General features: G+C 41.4%; 1 protein-coding gene across 6 annotated transcripts in view; it reads left to right on the top strand.

Moving 5' to 3' along the window:
* Positions 1 to 20,449, top strand: part of LOC138759600 (septin-9-like) — a 234,000-nt gene that overhangs the window by 13,089 nt on the left and 200,462 nt on the right. For 2 of the 6 annotated variants that reach the window (XM_069930305.1, XM_069930300.1), the window contains exon 1: positions 8,532 to 8,720. The exons of 3 other annotated variants lie outside the window; for them this stretch is intronic. In XM_069930305.1, coding sequence (XP_069786406.1) covers positions 8,711 to 8,720 — 10 coding nt within the window. In that variant the 5' untranslated portion in view covers positions 8,532 to 8,710. Of the gene's footprint in view, positions 1 to 8,531; positions 8,721 to 14,400; positions 14,494 to 20,449 lie in introns of those variants that run through there. One more of the 6 variants, XM_069930297.1, reaches the window with a different exon arrangement.

The following is a 20,449-nucleotide window of genomic DNA, read 5'->3' as shown; positions in this document are numbered from 1 at the left end:
CCTCTGCCCCTGATAGACCACGTCAAGTTGTGCACAAGGGTGCAAACCTGAGCTCATCAACCTGCGATTTGTCATTCCAACCCAAAGATCTGAATTGCCACTTCTATTCTGCTTCAAATAGAGGCAGGTATTTGTTCCAGAGCCATAGAACGCTATGGTGCAGAAAACCAGCCATTTGGCCCCTCTAGTCTGTGTTGACCATCATTTCCTTAGTCCCACTAACCTGTTCCCTCCAGGCATCTATGTACCTACCCAATTTATTCTTAAACACGTGTTCGAGCCCGCATTTGTGGGCAAACTTGCTTAATCAATTTGATAGTTTTCTCGATGAGATAAAAATTCATGAGAATAATGCTGTCAATTGGCATACATGGACTTCCAGTAGGCTTACAAAAAGTTTCCATGTAATAGGCCTACTGGCAAAGATGGTGCATAAGAAATAAAAGGGACATTGTAAGCAAAGATATGGCAGCCAACAGAGGGACCTGCTGAATCATTGTTTAGCAGAATGGAGGAAGGTTAATTATGATGTTTTACAGGCTTTAGTATTGAAGCCATTTTTTGTAAAGTTAATAACCTGATCTTGGATGCAAGATACAATTTCTAAATTTGATCGTATCCAAAATTTGTCAGTCTTGTGAACTGCAGAGGTAGTGATGGATTACAACAGGCTGGTCGGGTGGGCAGATGAAATCTCGTGTTGAGAAATGTGGAAAAAATGCATTTTGGTGTGAAGGATTGGGTGACACAATGTGAAATAAAATACATGATGAGAGTAGAAGAACCTTGATGTAGGTATTATGCACAATTCATGTGCACATGGAAACCACATGGAGGTAATAGATGGACTGGCCTCCTTGTAAGCAGATATTCATATTTAATGATTTGTGAATTAAAATGGGTGCCTCTCTTCAACCATTTAGCAAGTTTCTCCAGCAAATTTTTGGCTGCTTATCAATACTTGATCACTTGGGTTCTTATGTAGATATTCTTCAAATGCTTATCTGTGACTTGCATTTTATATTTTGAACTCAACTGCAACTGGAATAAATCAATATTTATTTTGTATATGAGTGACCTCTAGTTGTTCAATGATCAAAATCTGAATATTGTATGATCGATGTAGTCACAGAAATTAAAACAATTTTAAATCACTTAACAATTACTTTTTTACAAGAAACTGAATGAGAGCAGATTAATTTTAGGATTGCAAGAGGTGAATGCCACAAATGGGTATTTTCAAAATATGATGCAGAATCAAATGGCCACGAGAAAGACATTTTTGGACAGTGTTTGGGCAGGAAGTCCATTCACTGCATGACGTTCCACGTATCCATGCCTATAGACCAGGGGGGTCAAACTCAAACTCACCGAGGGCCAAAATTAAAAACGTGGACTAAGTCGAGGGCCGAACTAGATATTGATTGAAAATTTTCAACAACATCTGCATGTTTTCTCTTCTTTCAACATATGGAATGTTCAACTTTAGGATATAACTTTAGGAGGATAATGTTACAGGTCAGGAGTAGGTAGCTCAAGTTCACCCTTTGCTTGACCTGAGGGAAACCTATTTGGTCCCTGTGGAGATGTCGTCAGCATTCACAGGCCGTGTCCATTTTGGCCTGCATCAGGACTCAGCATTTCCTGCTCACTCCTCAGGCTCTAGGCCTCTATTCACCCTCGACCCACCATCCCTCTACCTGACCAGTCCTTTACCCAACCTCTACTCACCCCTCACTCCACTCGCTCTGCCTCTACCCACCCCATCCTATACACGCCCCTCTACTGCCTCTCCCCTCAACCTGTTCCTCCCTCTACCCGTCTCTCACCCTCTAATCACCCCTCCCCTACTCGCCCTGCCCCTCCCCTTTTACCTCTTCCCTATCCACCCCTCCTTCTTCTCATCCCTCCCTCTAACTGCCCCTCGCACCACCATAACTTCCCCTGCCCATTACTCCTCACCTACACCCTCTGCCCACCCCTGCTTACCCACCCACTCAGGCCCAGCGCGCTGCCGATCAGCCTTTGCGGAACAGCGGGGGCCGTGCGCAGCCTGCCATGTCCGTCGCGCTGACAGGAAATCACAGGCGCTCGCCAATCCGCCGCACCGCTCGACAGGTGGGAGAAGTGACTGGTTGTGCGGGGAGCCTTCCAACTAGCTTGCCGGCTGATGACATCGACAGACTTCTCGTGTTACAATTTTGTTTTCCCCGTTCTCAAAGTTTGCACGGTCAACCTGCAACACTCTTGCTCCCTCTGCGTCCCGTGGATCTGATGCCCAGGTGTTGTTAGGATTCCCAGCAGAAAGTTTGTGGAACTTTACCATTCTGGATTCCTTTTTGAGAATATTCTGGCCATCTTTTAAGGGGGGTGGTTTTAGGGGGGAGGGGATAGTTAGGGGGTGGGGAAGGATGTGCAATGAAGGGGGTGGATGGTGGGGGGTGACATTACCAAAAAACAGCATCGGCTCTCGCTGCAGGGCGAGCCACCTCTAATACATTTTTGAAATGATCTTGCGGGCCAAATATAATTATATTGGCCCGCGGGCCAGAGTTTGACATGTGTGCTCTAGACGTTCAGATATTGGCTGAAGTGATAGTCTTTTCTAAAACCTTGAAAATTTCAGTTCTATTCATAAACAAATATGAAATTCTTACAAGTTGAAATTAGACAAAAAATTTATAGTGGGTGTTTTGGGCCAATTGTGGCATAGACTAATTTGACCATGTAAAGTATTGTACTACCAATGGAGGTTCTGAAATGAAAGATGGTGCATATCATCTTCTATCAAAGAACATCATACTCTTTTTTTGGCCTCTTGATTCCTTTCATTGGTGACCATGTATTTGGTCATCTAAATCATAACATTTGGAATACTCTTCCTAATATTTCTCCAATTTCTAAAGTTTTTAAAAACTTTGTAGTTTCATAAATTATTCAAGTCGCCTTGGTGCCTTCTTTGGCTGCAAGTCAATTTTTATCTATTCATTTTCCAGTGAAACACTTTGAATTTCTTTAAACCAGTTAGATTCATTTAATAATTAAAGTTATCATATTGCAGTTCAACTAGAACAAAATGAATGCAACTCATGTTCCAGCTTGTACATGACACAATGTGAGAACACATACAGAATGATTTGTCAACAGCTGAAAGAAGTGCATGAATCCAGATTCGGGTCACATCTATAAATGATCTGCTAGTCTCTACACTGAGTGGTTCGACTAGGTGGGAAAGTTCATGACTGGCATCGCACATGTGAATTAATTTCATGGACAAATGTTCAAGATTGTAGATTAATTGATATATTTGGGTGGCACCAGCTCATGGGCCAGAAGGGCCTGATTCTGTGTTGTATCTCTAAATAACAAAAAAAAATTAAAAATTGGAGTTTAGTGTCTATAATAACTGAAAAATAGTGATGAAATTATCTAGCTACTTTCTCAATTTTGAAATCTAATCGATGGATTTAATTTTAATTTCCATCTTCTTAGATTAGCCATGCTTGATATCTGCAGATGAAGGCTTTTTTGTTTTAACATGATGATGTGAAACATTTTGACAGGAATAAAGGTTAGGATTTTAATAGAATATTTTGTCTACATGAACAGGAAATTGTGTATCATAGGTCTTTTGAGATCAATGTTTTAGTACCAAAACTTCTCATTGTCCAAGTTGTGAACATCCCAACTAAAATTAAAAGAAAATAATGAAAGGAGTTTCTCAATTAAGCACTCGCTACAGGGCAGCAGTAATAAGGTTTGGAAATTGGCCAACCAGATTTTACAAAGAATGGTTATGAAACTGTTCCAAAAGATTTCCTTAATTTTACAATCCATGAGTTGGTGTTGATGCCAACATTGTATTCAGGCCACAAGTAAACATGTAGAGAACTGACCTTAAATAATCTCCACTCACCCAGCCTGCTGGGGTTTAATTTTTACATGTTTGAAAAGGAAGTTGCAGTTTCAACTTTGCACCAAAGAGAGGTAGATCCATTTAAAGGCACAGCACAGTTGACTTTGGGCATTCCAATCTAATAACTATTTAGCTGTGACAACTTTTAATTAACTAGGTCTGTTTTCAAGTTGTGTGCAACCTCAAATGATTCTTAGTCATGGAACTCTGTTCTGAGAAATTATTTGTCAGCACTTGAGACTCATTTCTTGTCTGTACAAAGAGAGTTTAGTGTGCAATTGGATCCGTGTGAATAAAGAAAGAATTAGTTGGATTATCAAATGTTTCTCCGGTTGTGCACTCCATGTTGACTTTGTTGAGGTAGAATATGCTGTCTCTTCTTCTATGAATTCTTTGTCAGAGGCTGATTTTTAACATAGAGTCAATTGTTTAGAAGATCTTGCATATTTGGAAAAAAATGTTAAATATTTGTGCTGACTGACAGACTTGTATGCGTCCACTGTCAAATAGCTGGTCTTCCACCACAAAGCACTGAGCAATACACACCAACACATAATCTTTTAAAAATTGAGTTATAGTCACATGGTTACTTTATCTACCTCTTCATAGCAAGATTTAGCATTTAGAGACATTACCCTTTCATTGAAACCATGTGAGAAAGGTATTTTTTTTTACAAAAAGTATTCTGCCAAATTGGAGCACAGTTTTTGAGTGTTGTGTTGCCACTTCCATAACATATTTCTGATAATAAGGGAATAGGTTCCTATTTTCCATTTCCTTCTCCCATATTAACTCATTCCATATTACACCTATTGCAATATTACACCTATTACGTTCCAGTCCAGTGGATTGTAACAAAAAATCCCCTGTCTCCCAGCGACCTGATCTACTGGGGTCATTGTCTGAAGAAGGCAGGGACAGGGCACTGAACTTTAAGATCAGCCATGATCTCGTTGAATGGCGGAGCAGGCTCGAAGGGTCAAATGACCTACTCCTGCTCTTATCTTCTATATTTCTATGTAAGAGGATGTGCAAAATCATTGAGGACCCCTTCCACCCTTCCCACAGCATCTTTCCGCTGTTCCCATTGGAAAAGAGATGCAGGAGGATCAGAGCCAGGCTGAGGAACAGCTTCTTTTCACGGACAGTGAGAATGCTGAACGACCAAAGGAACTGCTCTCATTAACCATGCGAGACCTTCATAGTCATGAAGCAATATTTGTTTGTTTGTATATATGGATACTTGTTTGTATGTACTCCTGTTAGAGTATGTCTGGTTTTGTGTTCGCGTGTTTTGCACTGAGGACTGGAGAACGCTGTTTCATCAGGTCGTACTTGTGCAACCAGGTGACAATAAGCTTGGCTTGCCTGATCTGATGAATTTTAGAAAATTGTCAATAGCTGCTTTCAGGTGGCCACAAAGCTCGACTGTAAAGCTGCACAGAATACTCCTGTGCGGCTGTCGGGTGGCCATCTGAAACCGGAAAAGCTGGCCAGGAGGTTTACTTACCTAACCCCTCTCCGAGCGGGATAAATATCCTGCTCGGAGTATCAATTATGGCAGCTGAAAGCGGCGGGCTGCCAGGTGGCGAGCTGATGACTTCACGGTGACGTCGTCAGCCATTGGCTTCTGAGACAAGGAAGTCAGATAAAAGTAGACTTTTTCAAATTTTATTTGGCACCCGCTGCTGGTTCCCCCCCAACCTCGCCCCCCCCGACTGCCACTGCCAGTCTCCCTCCCCCACCCCCCCCACCCACCGGACTCCCACTGCTTGTTTCTCCCCTACCCCCCCTCACCTGCCCGACTCCCGCTGCTGGTTCCGCCCCGACCCTCGCCCGTATGATTTCCGCTGCCGCTGCTGTCCTCCACCACCACCCTCTCCCACCCAACTCCTGCTGCTGCTGCTGGACTCCCCCCCCCTCACCCGCCCGACTGCCGCTGCTGATCTCCACCCCCACCTTTGCCTGCCCGACTCCCTGTTGCTTCAGGGGTGGTGGGGAGGGAGACCAGCAGCGGGAGTCGGGCGGGCAAGGGTGGGGAAGGAAACTGGCAATGGCAATGGGAGTCAGGCGGGCGAGTGTGGGGAGGGAAACTGGCCATGGCAACAGGAGTCAGGCAGGCAAGGGTGGGGCGGAACTGGCAGCGGGAGTCAGGCGACTGAGGGTGGGGGTGGAGACTGGCAACAGGAGTCGGGCAGGTGAGGGTGGGAGGGAGACTGGCAGCGGCAATGGAAGTCGGGCAGGTGAGGCTGGGGGGGGATCTGGCAGCAGCAATAGGAGTCGGGCAGGAGAGGGTGGGGGGAGGCTGGCAATGGCAGCGGGAGTCGTGCGGGCGAGGGTCGGGGCGGAACCAGCAGCGGCAGTGGGAGTCGGCCGGGTGAAGGTGGTGGGGGAGACTGGCAGTGGGAGTCATCATGCCTGAGTTGTTTGTCAGGCATGCCTTGATGCGCTGCTATGATGTGAAGTCAGCGTGGGCGGGACTAGGCACCTGTCCGGAGTAGCCAGCTTTTGATGCTAGGTGGCTAGCAGCTGGCACGTTTAGATGCCAGAAAGCCGTCCATTCCGTGGCCATCTAAACGTGCCAGCTGAACTCCTCTAGCTGTGCCTGCAGGTGCCTAATCTTCTATCAGAACACCTAAAAGTGACTAATGCAGTCGCTGCCTTTTTAGAATCCAAGGATGTGAACCATGAAGTTTGGAGATTGTCAATTTTGATCCTCAGTTTCTCCAGTATTTTCCAAAGGGATATTCCTTTGAAATCATCCAGTAAGCATTATGATTCCATGTTATTTTTGTGGTTGACCTGCAACTGTTCTTACTGTTTGTTCACCAAATGTTTGTCCAATGATCAGCCATTTCCTTGTTTCTGATCCAGGGTATTGACCAGAAATGTCACCCATCCCTCTGACTCCACAGAGGCTGCTTGTGTGCATTTTGTCTTGTTCAGAAGTTCTCTTTCCCTCCTTCTAAGGAAATTGTATTTAATTTGCTACTCTTCATTTTTATGGAGTTATTTTTGTATAATTAAGGAAGATTTCTGCAACTTCTTCAGATGAAAGCAAAGTAGATAAGTCAAGTTTTGCTGGTTTTCAAAATAGTTCCAATTCTTGGCCTTAATGCAATTTTTGGCATTTTTTAAGCTGTTATCGCTAATACTAAATCATTTCTCATGGAGTTCTAATTTTTCAATGGAATCTACATATGTTGATATTTATAAAATATTTATTTGAATGTTTGCCATTTTTCTAGTTTCTCACGGCAACTTGGTTTAAATAAAATCCGATGTAATTTTACATTTAAGCTCTGAACCATGAAATATACTGATGTTTAATGATTTTTTTTTCCTCAAGTGGATCTGTTTCAATGAAATTTTTTCACCCAAGACGAGGTATGAGGGAGTTTGTCCAAGAAATTCAACCAAGATGATGCCCATTCTTGGTACTCAAGCAAATAGTTGAACAAGATCTTCTCAAGAGCAATGTAGGCTGGGAAATAAATCCTGGCAATAAGGCCCACATCCAGAAAATGAATATTTATATAAATGAAGCACAAGGCACAACAGAGCCTGGAATCTTCTGAAACAAATAAATTGCTGGAGGAAATCAGTAAGTCAGCCAGAGGCAATCCGAATGTGCGATTTTTGACCAGAAATCTCAACTGTTGTACACTGGAACTTCCAAGTTTCTCCAGCAGTTTGATTTTAGCATTCACAAGGGAGTGAATGTCTTTGGCGGCGCCTACATTGGTTGCTATTTTTGTTTCATTTTTGAAGGTGATCCTGAGCCAATGACGTGAACTGTTGTTGGCTGAAGATCATCCCATGATCCTGTTTGTAACTAACCAAACGGCAGTGTAGGTTGAAGATCTGCCTCTGATGTTGGGCAGTCAAAAGTAAACACCTACTTTGCTTATTGTGGAATTCCAGAAAGTCAAAGAGGAGAAAAAAATCTAAAGCATATGTGAAATAGTTGAAGCAGCTCCTTTTTCATCAGGATCTGTCTGATGCAAGTAGAAGTATTAATGTTTTGTTTCATGGAACATCAAACAGATAAATTCAACCTGTGTGAGCCACCAATTTCCAGGGTATTCTGTTTCAATGTCGAAATGAGCACCTACCGAATCAGCATGTAAAGTGCATGCTGAATGGGAACTGTCTATCCCAAAAATAGTTTCCATATTTGTTTCAAGGCCTTTAACTAAAAATCAGTCAGAAAATTGCTTGATGGCATGCTTATTTTTAATGAATGTTCTGGTCTGAGGAATGGTGAATTTCACAGGTTCCTTTCTCTCAATATTTCAAAATTATGTGATCAAAGTTACAAGAATTCAAATTTGTTCTTCATAATCCACAAAGTATTTTTAAAATCACAATATTTTTTCTCCTGATTGTTGACTAATTCCAGAACAAAGAGTCTCCACCAGATCGGCAAAGGTTACAATTGGAAACAACCCCCGTGGAAAAACTGGGCATCAATCCACGTGTGTAAAGTAAAAATATAAAGATAACAAAAGTGCAGAAAGTTTTGTTTATTCACGCATGGGATGTGGACGTCATTGACAAGGCCAACATGTGCCAGTAATCCTTTGATTGCCCTTGAAACTGATTCTGAGTTCATGCTGTGAACTGAAGGATATTCTGAGGCTGTGCTTTCTCCAGGATTTTTAGCTTCAAGAAGAGTGGCAATGGAGAGTTTGGAGGTCGAAGTGTTTCTTTGAGAGGGTGGGGAACAGGAATTGAAGCCTTGGGGGAAAAAAATGCTGCATTTCACATTGTGGGCAGTAACTATTGAAGCCAATGGTTGTTGGTGAGTGAGTGAAGATTTTAAGTTGGACAGTTAGGTTTGTGATCATGTCCGGTGTTTTTTTTTAACCAAATGACATTGATTCAGTGTTGTGTTATTTGACCTGTAACTGAAAATCTCTGAATGCTGTGATTTGCCAACCTTTCAGGAATTACAGGAGAATTCATTTGGCAGCACTCAGCTTTTGCTGTGAGTGATACACACAACTAGAATTTTAATTGTTAAATTGAGGCTTGTTCATTCATGCAAAATGGAGAAAGACATGAGTATTAAATTGTTGATTTTTAACCTTGTAAACTATGTGCCCAAGTGATAAGAGAACACCAGTATTCCCATCTATTCCATCCCCATCCTGTTCAAGCACGAAAGGATCTATTTAGTTCAGTTCCAAACCTTTTGTTGGTCTGGACTCCTCCCCCAGCCACCTCTGTCTCCATTCTGATATTTCCTGTTTTTTTTACTTAATCTTATACCTTGAAAAACAGCTCGGGCTCGAAATGTTGGCAATACCTTTATCTCCGAAGGGCACTGCAAGACTGGCTGAGTTTCTCCAGCATTTTAATGTGTTTTTACGACAATCACAATGTCTGCAGAATTTCGTGTTTCACTCCTATCAGTCGATCATTGATGTATTAAATTGAAGAAAATGAATTGACTATCTGATAATTGCATCATTTAATGAGATGGTGTTAATAAGTAAATGAAGGCTAATTTAGGGGATAGGGAGAGCCCACAATGCATGAGCATTAATTATACTTCAAATTTAATCAAAGCAGCTGAGAACTCTTGTATGTTCAGGAAAACTTGGTTATTGTACCAAATAAATTTAAGTAAATGCTTCAAATAATCCCTACATTGTTACTTTGTTAGTTTCTCCAGTAAAGGAAGATTCCATGAAGGAACCGGGAGAAAGGCATTTGTAGAGGTAACCAGGGGTGCAATGCTGCTGGAGCTCACCAGAGTGACACTCTGGCTCCTCATGGGGCAGCTCCAGGCACCTTCTTCTCACTGTTTTTGTGAGCTCTGACCTCTAAAAAATTAGCCCTGCACCCTGGAGGTGACCTGTTGGATTTCCATGTGCATGAAGAATTTTGCATTTTTGACAATCTATCTTGGAGTTGAGTTCATGAAATATGGCCAATGAGAGCAGTGTTTGCAAAAAATGGTAACGCAAGTTTTCAAACTAGTATTGTGTGAATCATCAGATCTACGAACCGACAAGATTTCCTGCAATTTCCAGTATCTTTTCCATAACCTCTACATATTCCCCTTAATAATCTCATAAAGTTTATAGATTTGAGTTTTTGCCTACAAGGTTCTGGGCCAAAGTGTCCACAAAAATTCTATCCTGTTACTTGACACCTGTCATTGTACAGTTATTGATACCAAATCTTGCAAGCTATTTTAAATTGTATATTCTACATCATGTCAGCATCAATATTGACAGCTTTTGACAAGCAGTCCATCATTTAATATGGCGTGAGATAACAGATATAATCTACTGATTGTTGTACTTTCTAGCTCATACGACACATAACTGGGGAAAAAATGATCATAAACTTGTATCTCATTCTTTACAATAGTACAAAATTGTTTCACTCCAGAGAATTTGGGCTGTGGGAATGCTTCTCTGCTAGAAATGCCATCTTTTGAAACAGAAGATAAACAGAAGCAGTGTTCTCTGATATCAAGAGGACATAAAATATTCTGTGCATTATTTCAAAGAACCAAGGAATGATCCTCATTTTCCAGCACAATATTTACCATGATTGGGAAAAATTAAAATACAAAATGCTAAAAACCCTCGACAGGTCAGACAGCATCTGTAGAAAGAGTTGATCTGTAGAAAGACCCTTCCTTGGACTGGGAAAGAGGGAAAATAAGATCTGCAGAAGTGTGGGAGGAGAAAAGGGTGGATCAGAATAAGGGAATATCTATGATGGAGGGGATTGGCTAACATGAGTGAATGAAGGCAATTGGCCAGGAATATTATGAAGAAAGAAACTTGAAAGCTTTGAGGTGGAGTGAAAGCAAAGACAAAAGAACATAAATTCCAAAGCTCAAATTTATTTATCATCTGATAGTGCCACTACAACCTGATGAATCATGTTCTTCGGGTCATGGTAAAACCTGATGAGCCGTGTTCTTCGGGTCATGGTACAACCTGACAAGCCATGTTCTTCTGGTCACTGTGCAAACACACTGATGTTACACACATGCACAGACAAGTACAACACATATGTACATTATTTAAAATAAATATTATGAACAAATAGTGGGTCTTGAAGAGTTGTTTTACAGTTCAGTTCATCATTCGTTCTGTAGTCTCACTGTCCATGGGAAGATGCTATTTCTCATACTGGTGGTTTTGGCTCTAATACGTCCATATCCCTTTACCAATGTGAATAGGTAGAAGATGCTGTGCTCAGGATGGTGTATCCTTCCTGATTTTTGCGAGTCTTCTTTAGACGATGATCCCAGTAAATCACATTGATGGGAGCAGGAGACCCCAGTGATCCTCTCTGCTGCTTTTATGGTCCTGTAAATTTGCCTCCGATCCAATGTTCTACAGCAACCATACATATCCGTTGTAGCCGGCTTGGACACTGTCCATAGAGCTTCTGTAGAAAGCTGATAAAATAGTGGCTGGTAGTCTTGCCCTCCTCAGCCTCTAAGGAAGTGCAGTCACCGTTGTGCCTTCCTGACAAGTGAGGAGATGTGCTAAGTTCAGGATAGGGTCACTGATTAAATGAACTCCAGGGAACGTGCTGCTCTCTACTACTGAACTATCAATGTGTAGTGGAGGGTGGTCATCCCTGGTCCTTATGAAGTCCACAATCATCTCCTTTATCTTGTCTATGTTAATATTCAGATTGTTACTTTCACACCATTTCATGAGATTTTTTGCCTCTTTGCTGTAGCCGACTCATCATTGTTGCTGATGAGACCAACTACTGTTGGGTCATCTGCAAACTTGGTTATGTTGGAGCTGGATTTGGCGTTGAATTGTTTGGTAGCGTGAACAGAAGTGGGCAAGCCAGTGCTCAGCTTGATGGTGCTCGATGTTCACTGCCAACCAAGGCAGACAGCAGTCTTTTCATTAAGAGGTCCAGAATGCAGTTACGGAGAGGGTTTATTGAGTTCCATCAACTTCAGCTGCTCAACCATCCTCTGGGGGATAATTGGATTAAACACCGAGCTGAAGTCAATGAACAGAATCCTGGCATGGAGTGCAAGTACAATACTCTAGCATCATCGATGAGATGGTTCCATCTGGAGGCAAATTGAAATGGATTCAGTGGCTCTGGGACTTGCACTTTGATACTGTGACAGAGTATTTAGATATGTTTTTGGGAGATAAATTGCGGCAGGTTTTTTTGTGTAGGTCGCAAACAAACACTTTAAAATAGATCTTATTTAAAATACTGGAGCTCTGCTCAAGTTAGACATGTCAGCCTCAGAGCTTTGGAGAGTGCCCAAAAGACTTCACTAATGGATTGTTGTTTATAAAAAGGCAACAGATGAAAGAACTTGTTGGAGCTACATTCTGTCTGGAGTGCAACTTGCTTTTCTAGGAAGGTCATGTGGTTTTGCAAGCAGAGAGAGTCAAACAGGCTTTCTCTCAGAGAGAGATAGAGGAGAGAGATCAGTTCTACAGTTTTACAGTCAGCAGCAGCAACTGGGACTGGAACAGGACAAGCTGGCAAGCTTGTGGAAAACCCTATTTGGAAGACTGGTTCTGAGTGCTTAGTTCAGCCTGGTCAAAGCCCTTGTAGTTCATGCAAGAGGAAAGGACTGGCTGCCTAATGTTTCACTTGGAATAAGAGAAACAAAAAGGAACTCTCTGGTGACCAGAAAGAAAGAAGTTATCACCTGGAAAACCCTGAGGGGGCAAGTTCAAGTTTCTCTGGCAAGGCACTGAAGTAGCTGATTTTTTTAAAAAAAAGGAATCAGTTGTGGGTGTCCAGTGTACAACAAATCTCTCTGAAAACTGACAAGAGCCTTCCTGAGCGGTAACCATTTATCTTTCAAGCACAAAAGCCTGGTGAACTACATAAGTGTTAAATTCTGTGAACAGTATAAGAATTTCCTGCAACCAGTGAACTTGGAGGAATAAGAAGTGAGTTTGGACTGTGAATCAAATAACTTTTCTGAACTTACACACATAAAACATACACGTGTGCTTAGAATTTGAAGGGGGTTAAGTTAGGTTAGTTAAGTCAATAGTGATAAGTTAAAGTGTGATTCTGTTTTCATGTTTAAAGATAATTAAAAGCAACTTTTGTTTAAGTAATAATTTGTCTTGGTGAATATCTGTTGCTCCTGGGTTTATGGGTCCTCTGGGCTTGCAACAATACATTCCATCACCAGATGCTTTTCTTCTAATTTTAATTTTTCACACTATGAACCATATTAACCAAAATACATACAAACATTTTCCTTTTGAATAAACACAGTGTCATTTTCTCCCATTTTCCCCCCTCCCTTCTCTTCCTCCTTCCCACCCCCCTCCCTACCCACTAAATGTTCAACATATACAATACAATAAACCCATTAAACAATGTCATCACACAATGAAAAGAAACAAGAAAATTGTGTCATCCACTTTTACACACTGGGTCAGTTCATTTCATCTTCTTCCCTTCTGTCATTTTAGTGGGGTGGAGGTCCGCAGTAGGCCCTCTCTGTTGTGTTCCATGTACGGTTCCCAAATTTGTTCGAATACTGTGACGTTATTTTTTAAATTATATGTTATTTTTTTCCAATGGAATACATTTATTCATTTCTATGCACCATTGCTGTATTCTCAGGCTCTCTTCTGATTTCCAGGTTGACATTATACATTTTTTTGCTACAGCTAAGGCTATCATAATAAATCTTTTTTGTGCTTCATCCAAATCGAGGCCAAATTCTTAACTTCTTGTATTACTTAGAAGAAAGATCTCTGGATTTTTTGGTATGTTGCTTTTTGTGGTTTTATTTAGTACCTGGTTGAGATCTTCCCAAAACTTTTTCACTTTCTCACATGCCCAAATTGCATGTACTGTTGTTCCCGTTTCCTTCTTACAGTGAAAACATCTGTCTGATAATGTTGATCCAATTTATTTAACTTTTGGGGCATGATAACCAATTATATTGTATCATGAGTAACCTCGTGTTTATTGTATTTCTCATTGTTCCGGAGCATAACTTTTCCCACTTTTCATTTTTTATCTTTATGTTTCGATCTTGTTCCCATTTTTGTTTGGGTTTACAGCTTATTTCATCATTCTCTTTCTCTTGCAGCTTGATGTACATGTTTGTTATAAATCTTTTAATTATAACAAACATGTACATCAAGCAGCAAGAGAAAGAGAATGATGAGATAAGCCATCACCCGACGCTTGAAGCATTTCATAATGATGGAGGTCAGTGCCAGACGGTAGTTGTTGAGGTCTGTTACTGTTGCCCTCTTTAGCACTAGAATCATTGGTTGACTGCCTTGAAACCCACAGGGACAATGGCCTGTTGAAGATGTGTGTAAGGACCTCCTTCAGTTGGTCTGCGCAGTCCTTCAGTGCTTGTCTGGTCCCGCCACCTTGAGTGGGTTCACCTTGGATAGGATGCTCCTCACCTCAGCTGCAGCTATGCAAGGGACCTGTTCTTCGCAATATTTTTTCTCCTGATTGCTGTCTAATTTCAGAATGAAGAGCCTCCACCAGATCGGCAGATCGGCGTCCCTCTACTCTTCTCATGAAACCATACGTAGAATGTATTCCGCCTGTCCAGAACGGAGGTATAGTTATTTTTGACTCACAAGGTTGTCATAATCTCTTATTGCTTTGATCCCTTGCCACAAAGAGTACACCAGATGCACAAATAAACCCTTTGTGGCATTCTCTATGTTGGAGACTGGTCACAGACTGGGAGATTGCTTTGCTCAGCATCTACTCTCCATCCGCAACCACAGTGACCCACCACTTCAATTTTGGGTCATATTCCAGTGCTCATATGTCTGTCCAAGGCCTTGTGCTGTCCCACCCTGACCACCTACAGATTGGAGGAACACCTTATTTTCCATTTGGATCCTCTCCAACCTGCCTTTTCTTCCCCCTCCTCATTTCCTGCCTTTCATCCCCTTCCCCTCATTGCTACTGTCGCCTCCCTCCTTTATAAAAACCGACTGCAAATAAAAATAAAAAATATAAAAACCGACTGCAAAAGCTTTTATAAATATGGCAAGAGGAAAATATTGGTCAAATCCAGAGTAGGTCCTTTGCAGTCGGAATCAGGGGAATATATAATGGGGAATAAGGAAATGGCAGACCAATTAAATTCTTACTTTAGTTCGGTTTTTACAAGAGAGGATACAAATAACCTCCCAAGGATGTTGAGAAACATAGAGACTAATGCAAGGGAGGAACTGAAAGAAATCAGTATCTCTAAGGACATGGTCTTGGGGAAATTGATGGGATTGAAGGCAGATAAATCCCAAGGGCCTGATAATCTACATCCTAGGGTACTTAAGGAAGTGGCCATTCAGATAGCAGATGCTTTAAGAATTATTTTCCAGAACTCGATAGACTCAGGGTCAGTACCCATGGATTGGAGGGTAGCTAATGTTACCCCACTATTTAAAAAGGGGGGTAGAGAAAAAGTGGGGAATGATAGGCCGGTGATCCTTACATCAGTAGTGGGCAAAATGATGGAATCCATTATTAAGGATGTAATAGCGGAGCATATGACTAGCAGAGAAGGGATCGGACAGAGTGAGCATGGATTTACAAAAGGTAAATCGTGCTTGACAAATCTATTGGAATTCTTTGAGATGGTGACAGGTAAAATAGATGGGGGAGAGCCAATGGATGTGGTGTACCTGGACTTCCAAAAGGCCTTCGATAAGGTCCCGCATAAATGACTGGCTTCCAAAATCAAGGCTCATGGGATTGGAGGCAAAGTATTGATGTGGATTGAGAACTGGCTGGCAGGTAGAAGGCAGAGAGTTGGGATAAATGGCTCGTTTTCTGAGTGGCAGGCGGTGACCAGTGGGGTACCACAGGGATCTGTACTGGGACCCCAGCTGTTCACAATTTACATTAATGATCTGGATGAGGGGATTGGATGTAATATCTCCAAATTTGCAGATGACACTAAGCTAGGAGGGGTTGTGTGCACGGAAAAGGGGGTCAGGAAGCTCCAGTGTGATTTGGATAAATTGAGGGACTGGGCAGATCCATGGCAAATGCACTACAATGTGGATAAATGTGAGGTTATCCACTTTGGTAATACAAACCGGAGGGCAGATTACTATTTGAATGGCAATAGATTAAGAGATGGGGAAGTGCAGAGAGACCTAGGGGTACTTGTACACCAGTCTCTGAAGGCGAGCATGCAGGTAGAGCAGGCGGTTAAAAAGGCAAATGGTCTGTTGGCCTTCATATCAAGAGAGTTTGAGTCTAGGAACAAGGATACCTTACTGCAGCTGTAGAGAGCCTTGGTGAGACCCCACCTGGAGTATTGTGTGCAGTTTTGGTCACCTGATCTAAGGAAGGATGTTCTTGCAATGGAGGGAGTGCAGAGGCGATTCACCAGGCTGAGACCTGGAATGGCAGGAATGACTTATGAGGAAAGATTGCGCAAATTGGGATTGTACTCGCTGGAGTTTAGAAGATTGAGAGGGGATCTCATAGAGACCTATAAAATTCTGGCAGGACTGGACAGAATGGATGCAGATGGGATGTTTCCAAGGATGGGAAAATCCAGAACCCAGGGCCATGGTTTGAGGATAATAGGCAAACTATTTAGGACCGAGATGAGGAGGAATTTCTTGACCCAGAGGGTGGTGAATCTGTGGAATTCATTGCCACAGAGGGCAGTAGAGTTCATTAAATATATTTAAGAGGGAATTCGATCTATTTCTTCAGTCTAAGGGTATTAAAGGTTACGGAGAGAAGGTGGGGACAGGTTGAATGGCGGAGAAGGCTCGAAGGGTCGAATGACCTACTATGTTTCTATGTTTCTTTCTCCACCTATCATCTCCTGCCCTGCCACCCCCTTCCCCCTCCCTTCTCTTTTGTTCGCATGCTTGCCAGCATTTTCTCATTCCTTGATCCAGGGCTCAACTCTGAAACGTTGGTTCAGTATCTTTGCCTTTGCTACGTAAAGGACACTGTGTGACCTGCTGAGCTTCTCCAGCATTTTGTGTTTTTGCTCCAATTACTTTTGGCTCTTTGATTTTTGTCTCAATATTGACTTCTGAGAGGAAAATAGTGTATTCTGAAGAAAGTTTATCTCCTGAAATCTCTACAGACACTGCCTGACTTGTTGAATATCTCCAAGATTTAATTTAATTTCATAAACCTAGCATCTGCAGTATTTTGTTTTTGGCCACGCAATTGGGTAGCTTTCTTCTTGTTTTTATCCATTCAGTATCATTCATTCAGAATTTATTGAAGAATCCCAAAAAGAAATGAAATTGTATTTTAAGCACAGTAGAGGGGAATTACTCCTTGTCATTTCATGCCAAATGTGTGTAAAATTGGTCACTGGGAAGCATATGAAGGTTGAGAGCAAACAATCACCAATATGGTCAACTGTGTTTATTGTCATCAGCCTGAGGTGAATTTCTCCTCTAGTAATATCTGTAAAACCTTGTGCTCAAGTAAAAATGTACTTCACTTTTGTAAAGAAAACATGACTGTTCAATGTTTCTGATAATACTGGCTTGGCTGGTGATTAGTATCTTGTTCCACAAGTTGTGGGCTCAAATCCCACTCCAGAGGATTGAACCTACAAATTAGATTGTAGAAAGTCCTCTGGGGCTATTTTATAAATAATTTTATAAACTCATGATGCCTCAGGTAACAAAACAAAAGTAAAGACTCCTATTTGCAATTCATACTTCGCTGGTAATGCATTTTATAGATGCATATATTGTTTCTCTAAATAGTTGAATATCAAAGTAAAACGTTGACTTTCACTGTATTATTTCCGATATGTCCAAGAAAACGATTCCTGTGAACTTGAGAAATATTGTGCCAACTCCAGAACTTCCCTTTCCAACACCACAGTTTAGCGTGTGTGAAATGTCATGTTATTTTAAACATCCTTTTCAAAAGTCTTGCTTTAAATGTTCATAAATATTGCACAAGCCTTAACTCTATTGAGATTTTTTTTGCTTTAATAGAAAACTTTGTGTCTGGTTGCTTCATTGTAAAATCATTCTAAAGCATAATAAAACCAACTAAGCACATTTTGCAATATTCCAGCAGTAGATTTTTAGCAATTATGTCGGTTTATTTTATCAGCTGGGATCCACATTAGAAATATTGCCATTGAGGTCTTTCTTGGCTCAAAGAAAGAAACTTTATTTTACTAACTCTTCTGTGCCAGACCAGTAGCCCAAATTTAATAAAGAAAAATGTGATTGGTTCACTTTGCATCTTTCATCTAAGATCTACTGAAACCTGAATTATAACAAATGCTGGGCTCTTTTTTACATTGTTATTTTGTTTAACGATTCCAATGCAATGATTTGGCCTAAAAAGGCCACTGTTCCACAAGTAACCAATTTAATGCCTACCTTTTGATTTGAGTTCGATGATTTTTGAAATCCATAAGAGCCAACTATGGAGCCAAGAAAGCTGCCCAGTTACTTAATTGCCCGTGCTCTCCAATTTTTAAAAAAAGTATTGTGGCAGTCGAGAAAACTGGCCAGCAATTGCATTTTCAGTCATTAGGTCTTGAAGAAAACTGTATCAGCTCTTGGCTGAAGAAGAGTTCCAGGCAGGGCCTTTGGTTTACCTTCAGCTCCTCATTTGGAAACCTTTTGGATTGCAGCACATGATGGAACTTAGCCAGGGACATGGTCTCTTTATGATCATATTTTTGGGGAGGTCATTACTTCACCACCATCCCTCCAGTGCCTTCCAGCTGAAGCAGCTCTTCCCCTTGTTCATCTACCTCTGCCTTTTCTTTCTCATCTCTCCAATCAGCTCACCTTCCCTGCAACAGCACCCTTTCACCTTGCATTGCTTTAGTTCCTCATCCCATATAATTTCCTTCCAACCATTTTTCACTCTGAACTGCTACCAATTTTCTCCTTGCACTGAACAAGATCCTCCACTCTATTTTTAGGGAGTGCTGTGGCAACTGGTAAAGAAAAGTGACTTTACTTGTAGGTGAATGGTCAGAAACATTTGTACTGACACAAACACAAATCTAACTGGGATGATGTAACAAGTGAACGCTATTAACTTGAACCAATGAAAGATGGGAATTAAAGTGGAGGGTTTGGAAGGATCACAGCATCCTGACGAAAAGACCAGATACTATCACCCTTCCCTGATCACCTGATCCAAGCGCAAAGTGGTCAGGCAAGTTTGTGTTCATTTTCTGACCAAACATTTTGGGTTTAAGTTCAATTTGTTTCAAATTATTGTTGTGTAATAAAACAGAAATTGTGATTACATGAAATTTAGTCAACCTTAAGGCAGACAAAGATTCGCTATCAGCATAAGTTGTCCAGTGCCCCTTACAAACAAAGAAAGAGATGCAAAAGAGAGTTCCCCCAGAGTCATTGAGTGTCTGTGGATTTTCCACCGCAGCCACACCACCTTCAGTCCAAACATCGGCAGCCCAAGCTCCAGATCCACATCTCTCTGACACGATAAGGAAGCCTCCAGCACCCTCAACACCTTCTTGCATCTTGGTTCCGATACCTGGAACCTCTTCAGCCAGTCTCCAGATGTTTGCAACCTGGTGTGAGTTCCTTGACCACAGTTCATACCATGTTGGTCTGGCTCCCTACCTACCCAGGTTGGTATTTTCAAGTCCAATTTATTGTCATCTGACTGCACGTGCAACCTGATGAATCAGCATTCTCCGGTCTTCAGTGCAAAGTACGCAGACACACAATTAGACATATTAAACACATAATGCAGGCTAGTATACATAAATAAACAAATGACTAAATATTATTTTGTAAATATGAGTGTGAGCAGTTCCTTTAGTCGTTCAGCGTTTTCACTGCCCGTGGTAAGAAGCTGCTCCTTACCCTGGTGGTGCCGACTCTGATACTCCTGTGTCTCTTTCCCGATGGAAGCAGCTGAAAGATGCTGTGTGTGGGGTGGAAGGGGTCCTCAATGATTTTGTGTGCTCTCAGACAATGATCCAGGCAGATCATGTCGATTGTGGGGGGGGGAGGGTCTCTGCCACTTTTATGGTCCTCTAGATTGACCTCTGTTCCATTTTTTTGCACTTTACAAAGAACTAAAACTTCTCTCAATGTCTTTATCCCATTTGCAAATGCTTCTACTTGAAAGCAGATGAATAATAAAAGTGAGTTTTGTGACATTGTTCCACAAGCCTGTTTTGAAACTTCAGATGTGGTGTCACTCATTATAATTAACTCATATCATGAAAAGATTGGGGTTTTCTTTGATTGCAGTTGATAAGATTTATTGTCGTTGAATATTTTAGACCTGAAATTAATCTTTAACTTGTTAATGATGGTTGTATATGACAAATATGCGTTGAGATCACCTTCAGATTGGCTATGGGCGAGTTAGGTTTTAATTTTATAACAATCTGATCTTGAAGGAAAGCCAATGTGTTCAAAGGCATACGTGTCAACAACAAGAACCCTGAACAGAAGGATTGTATCAAGTAAGATTAAAATAATCCAAAGGCCAAATGAAATGAAATATTAAAATAATTATTTATATTCTTTTCTGCTGGGATGTTGGGATCTT

This window comes from Narcine bancroftii, chromosome 3, assembly GCF_036971445.1.
Source record: "Narcine bancroftii isolate sNarBan1 chromosome 3, sNarBan1.hap1, whole genome shotgun sequence".
NCBI classification, from domain to species: Eukaryota; Metazoa; Chordata; class Chondrichthyes; order Torpediniformes; family Narcinidae; genus Narcine; species Narcine bancroftii.
Note: the sequence above shows the minus strand (reverse complement) of the source record. Positions and strands in the feature narration are given on the sequence as shown.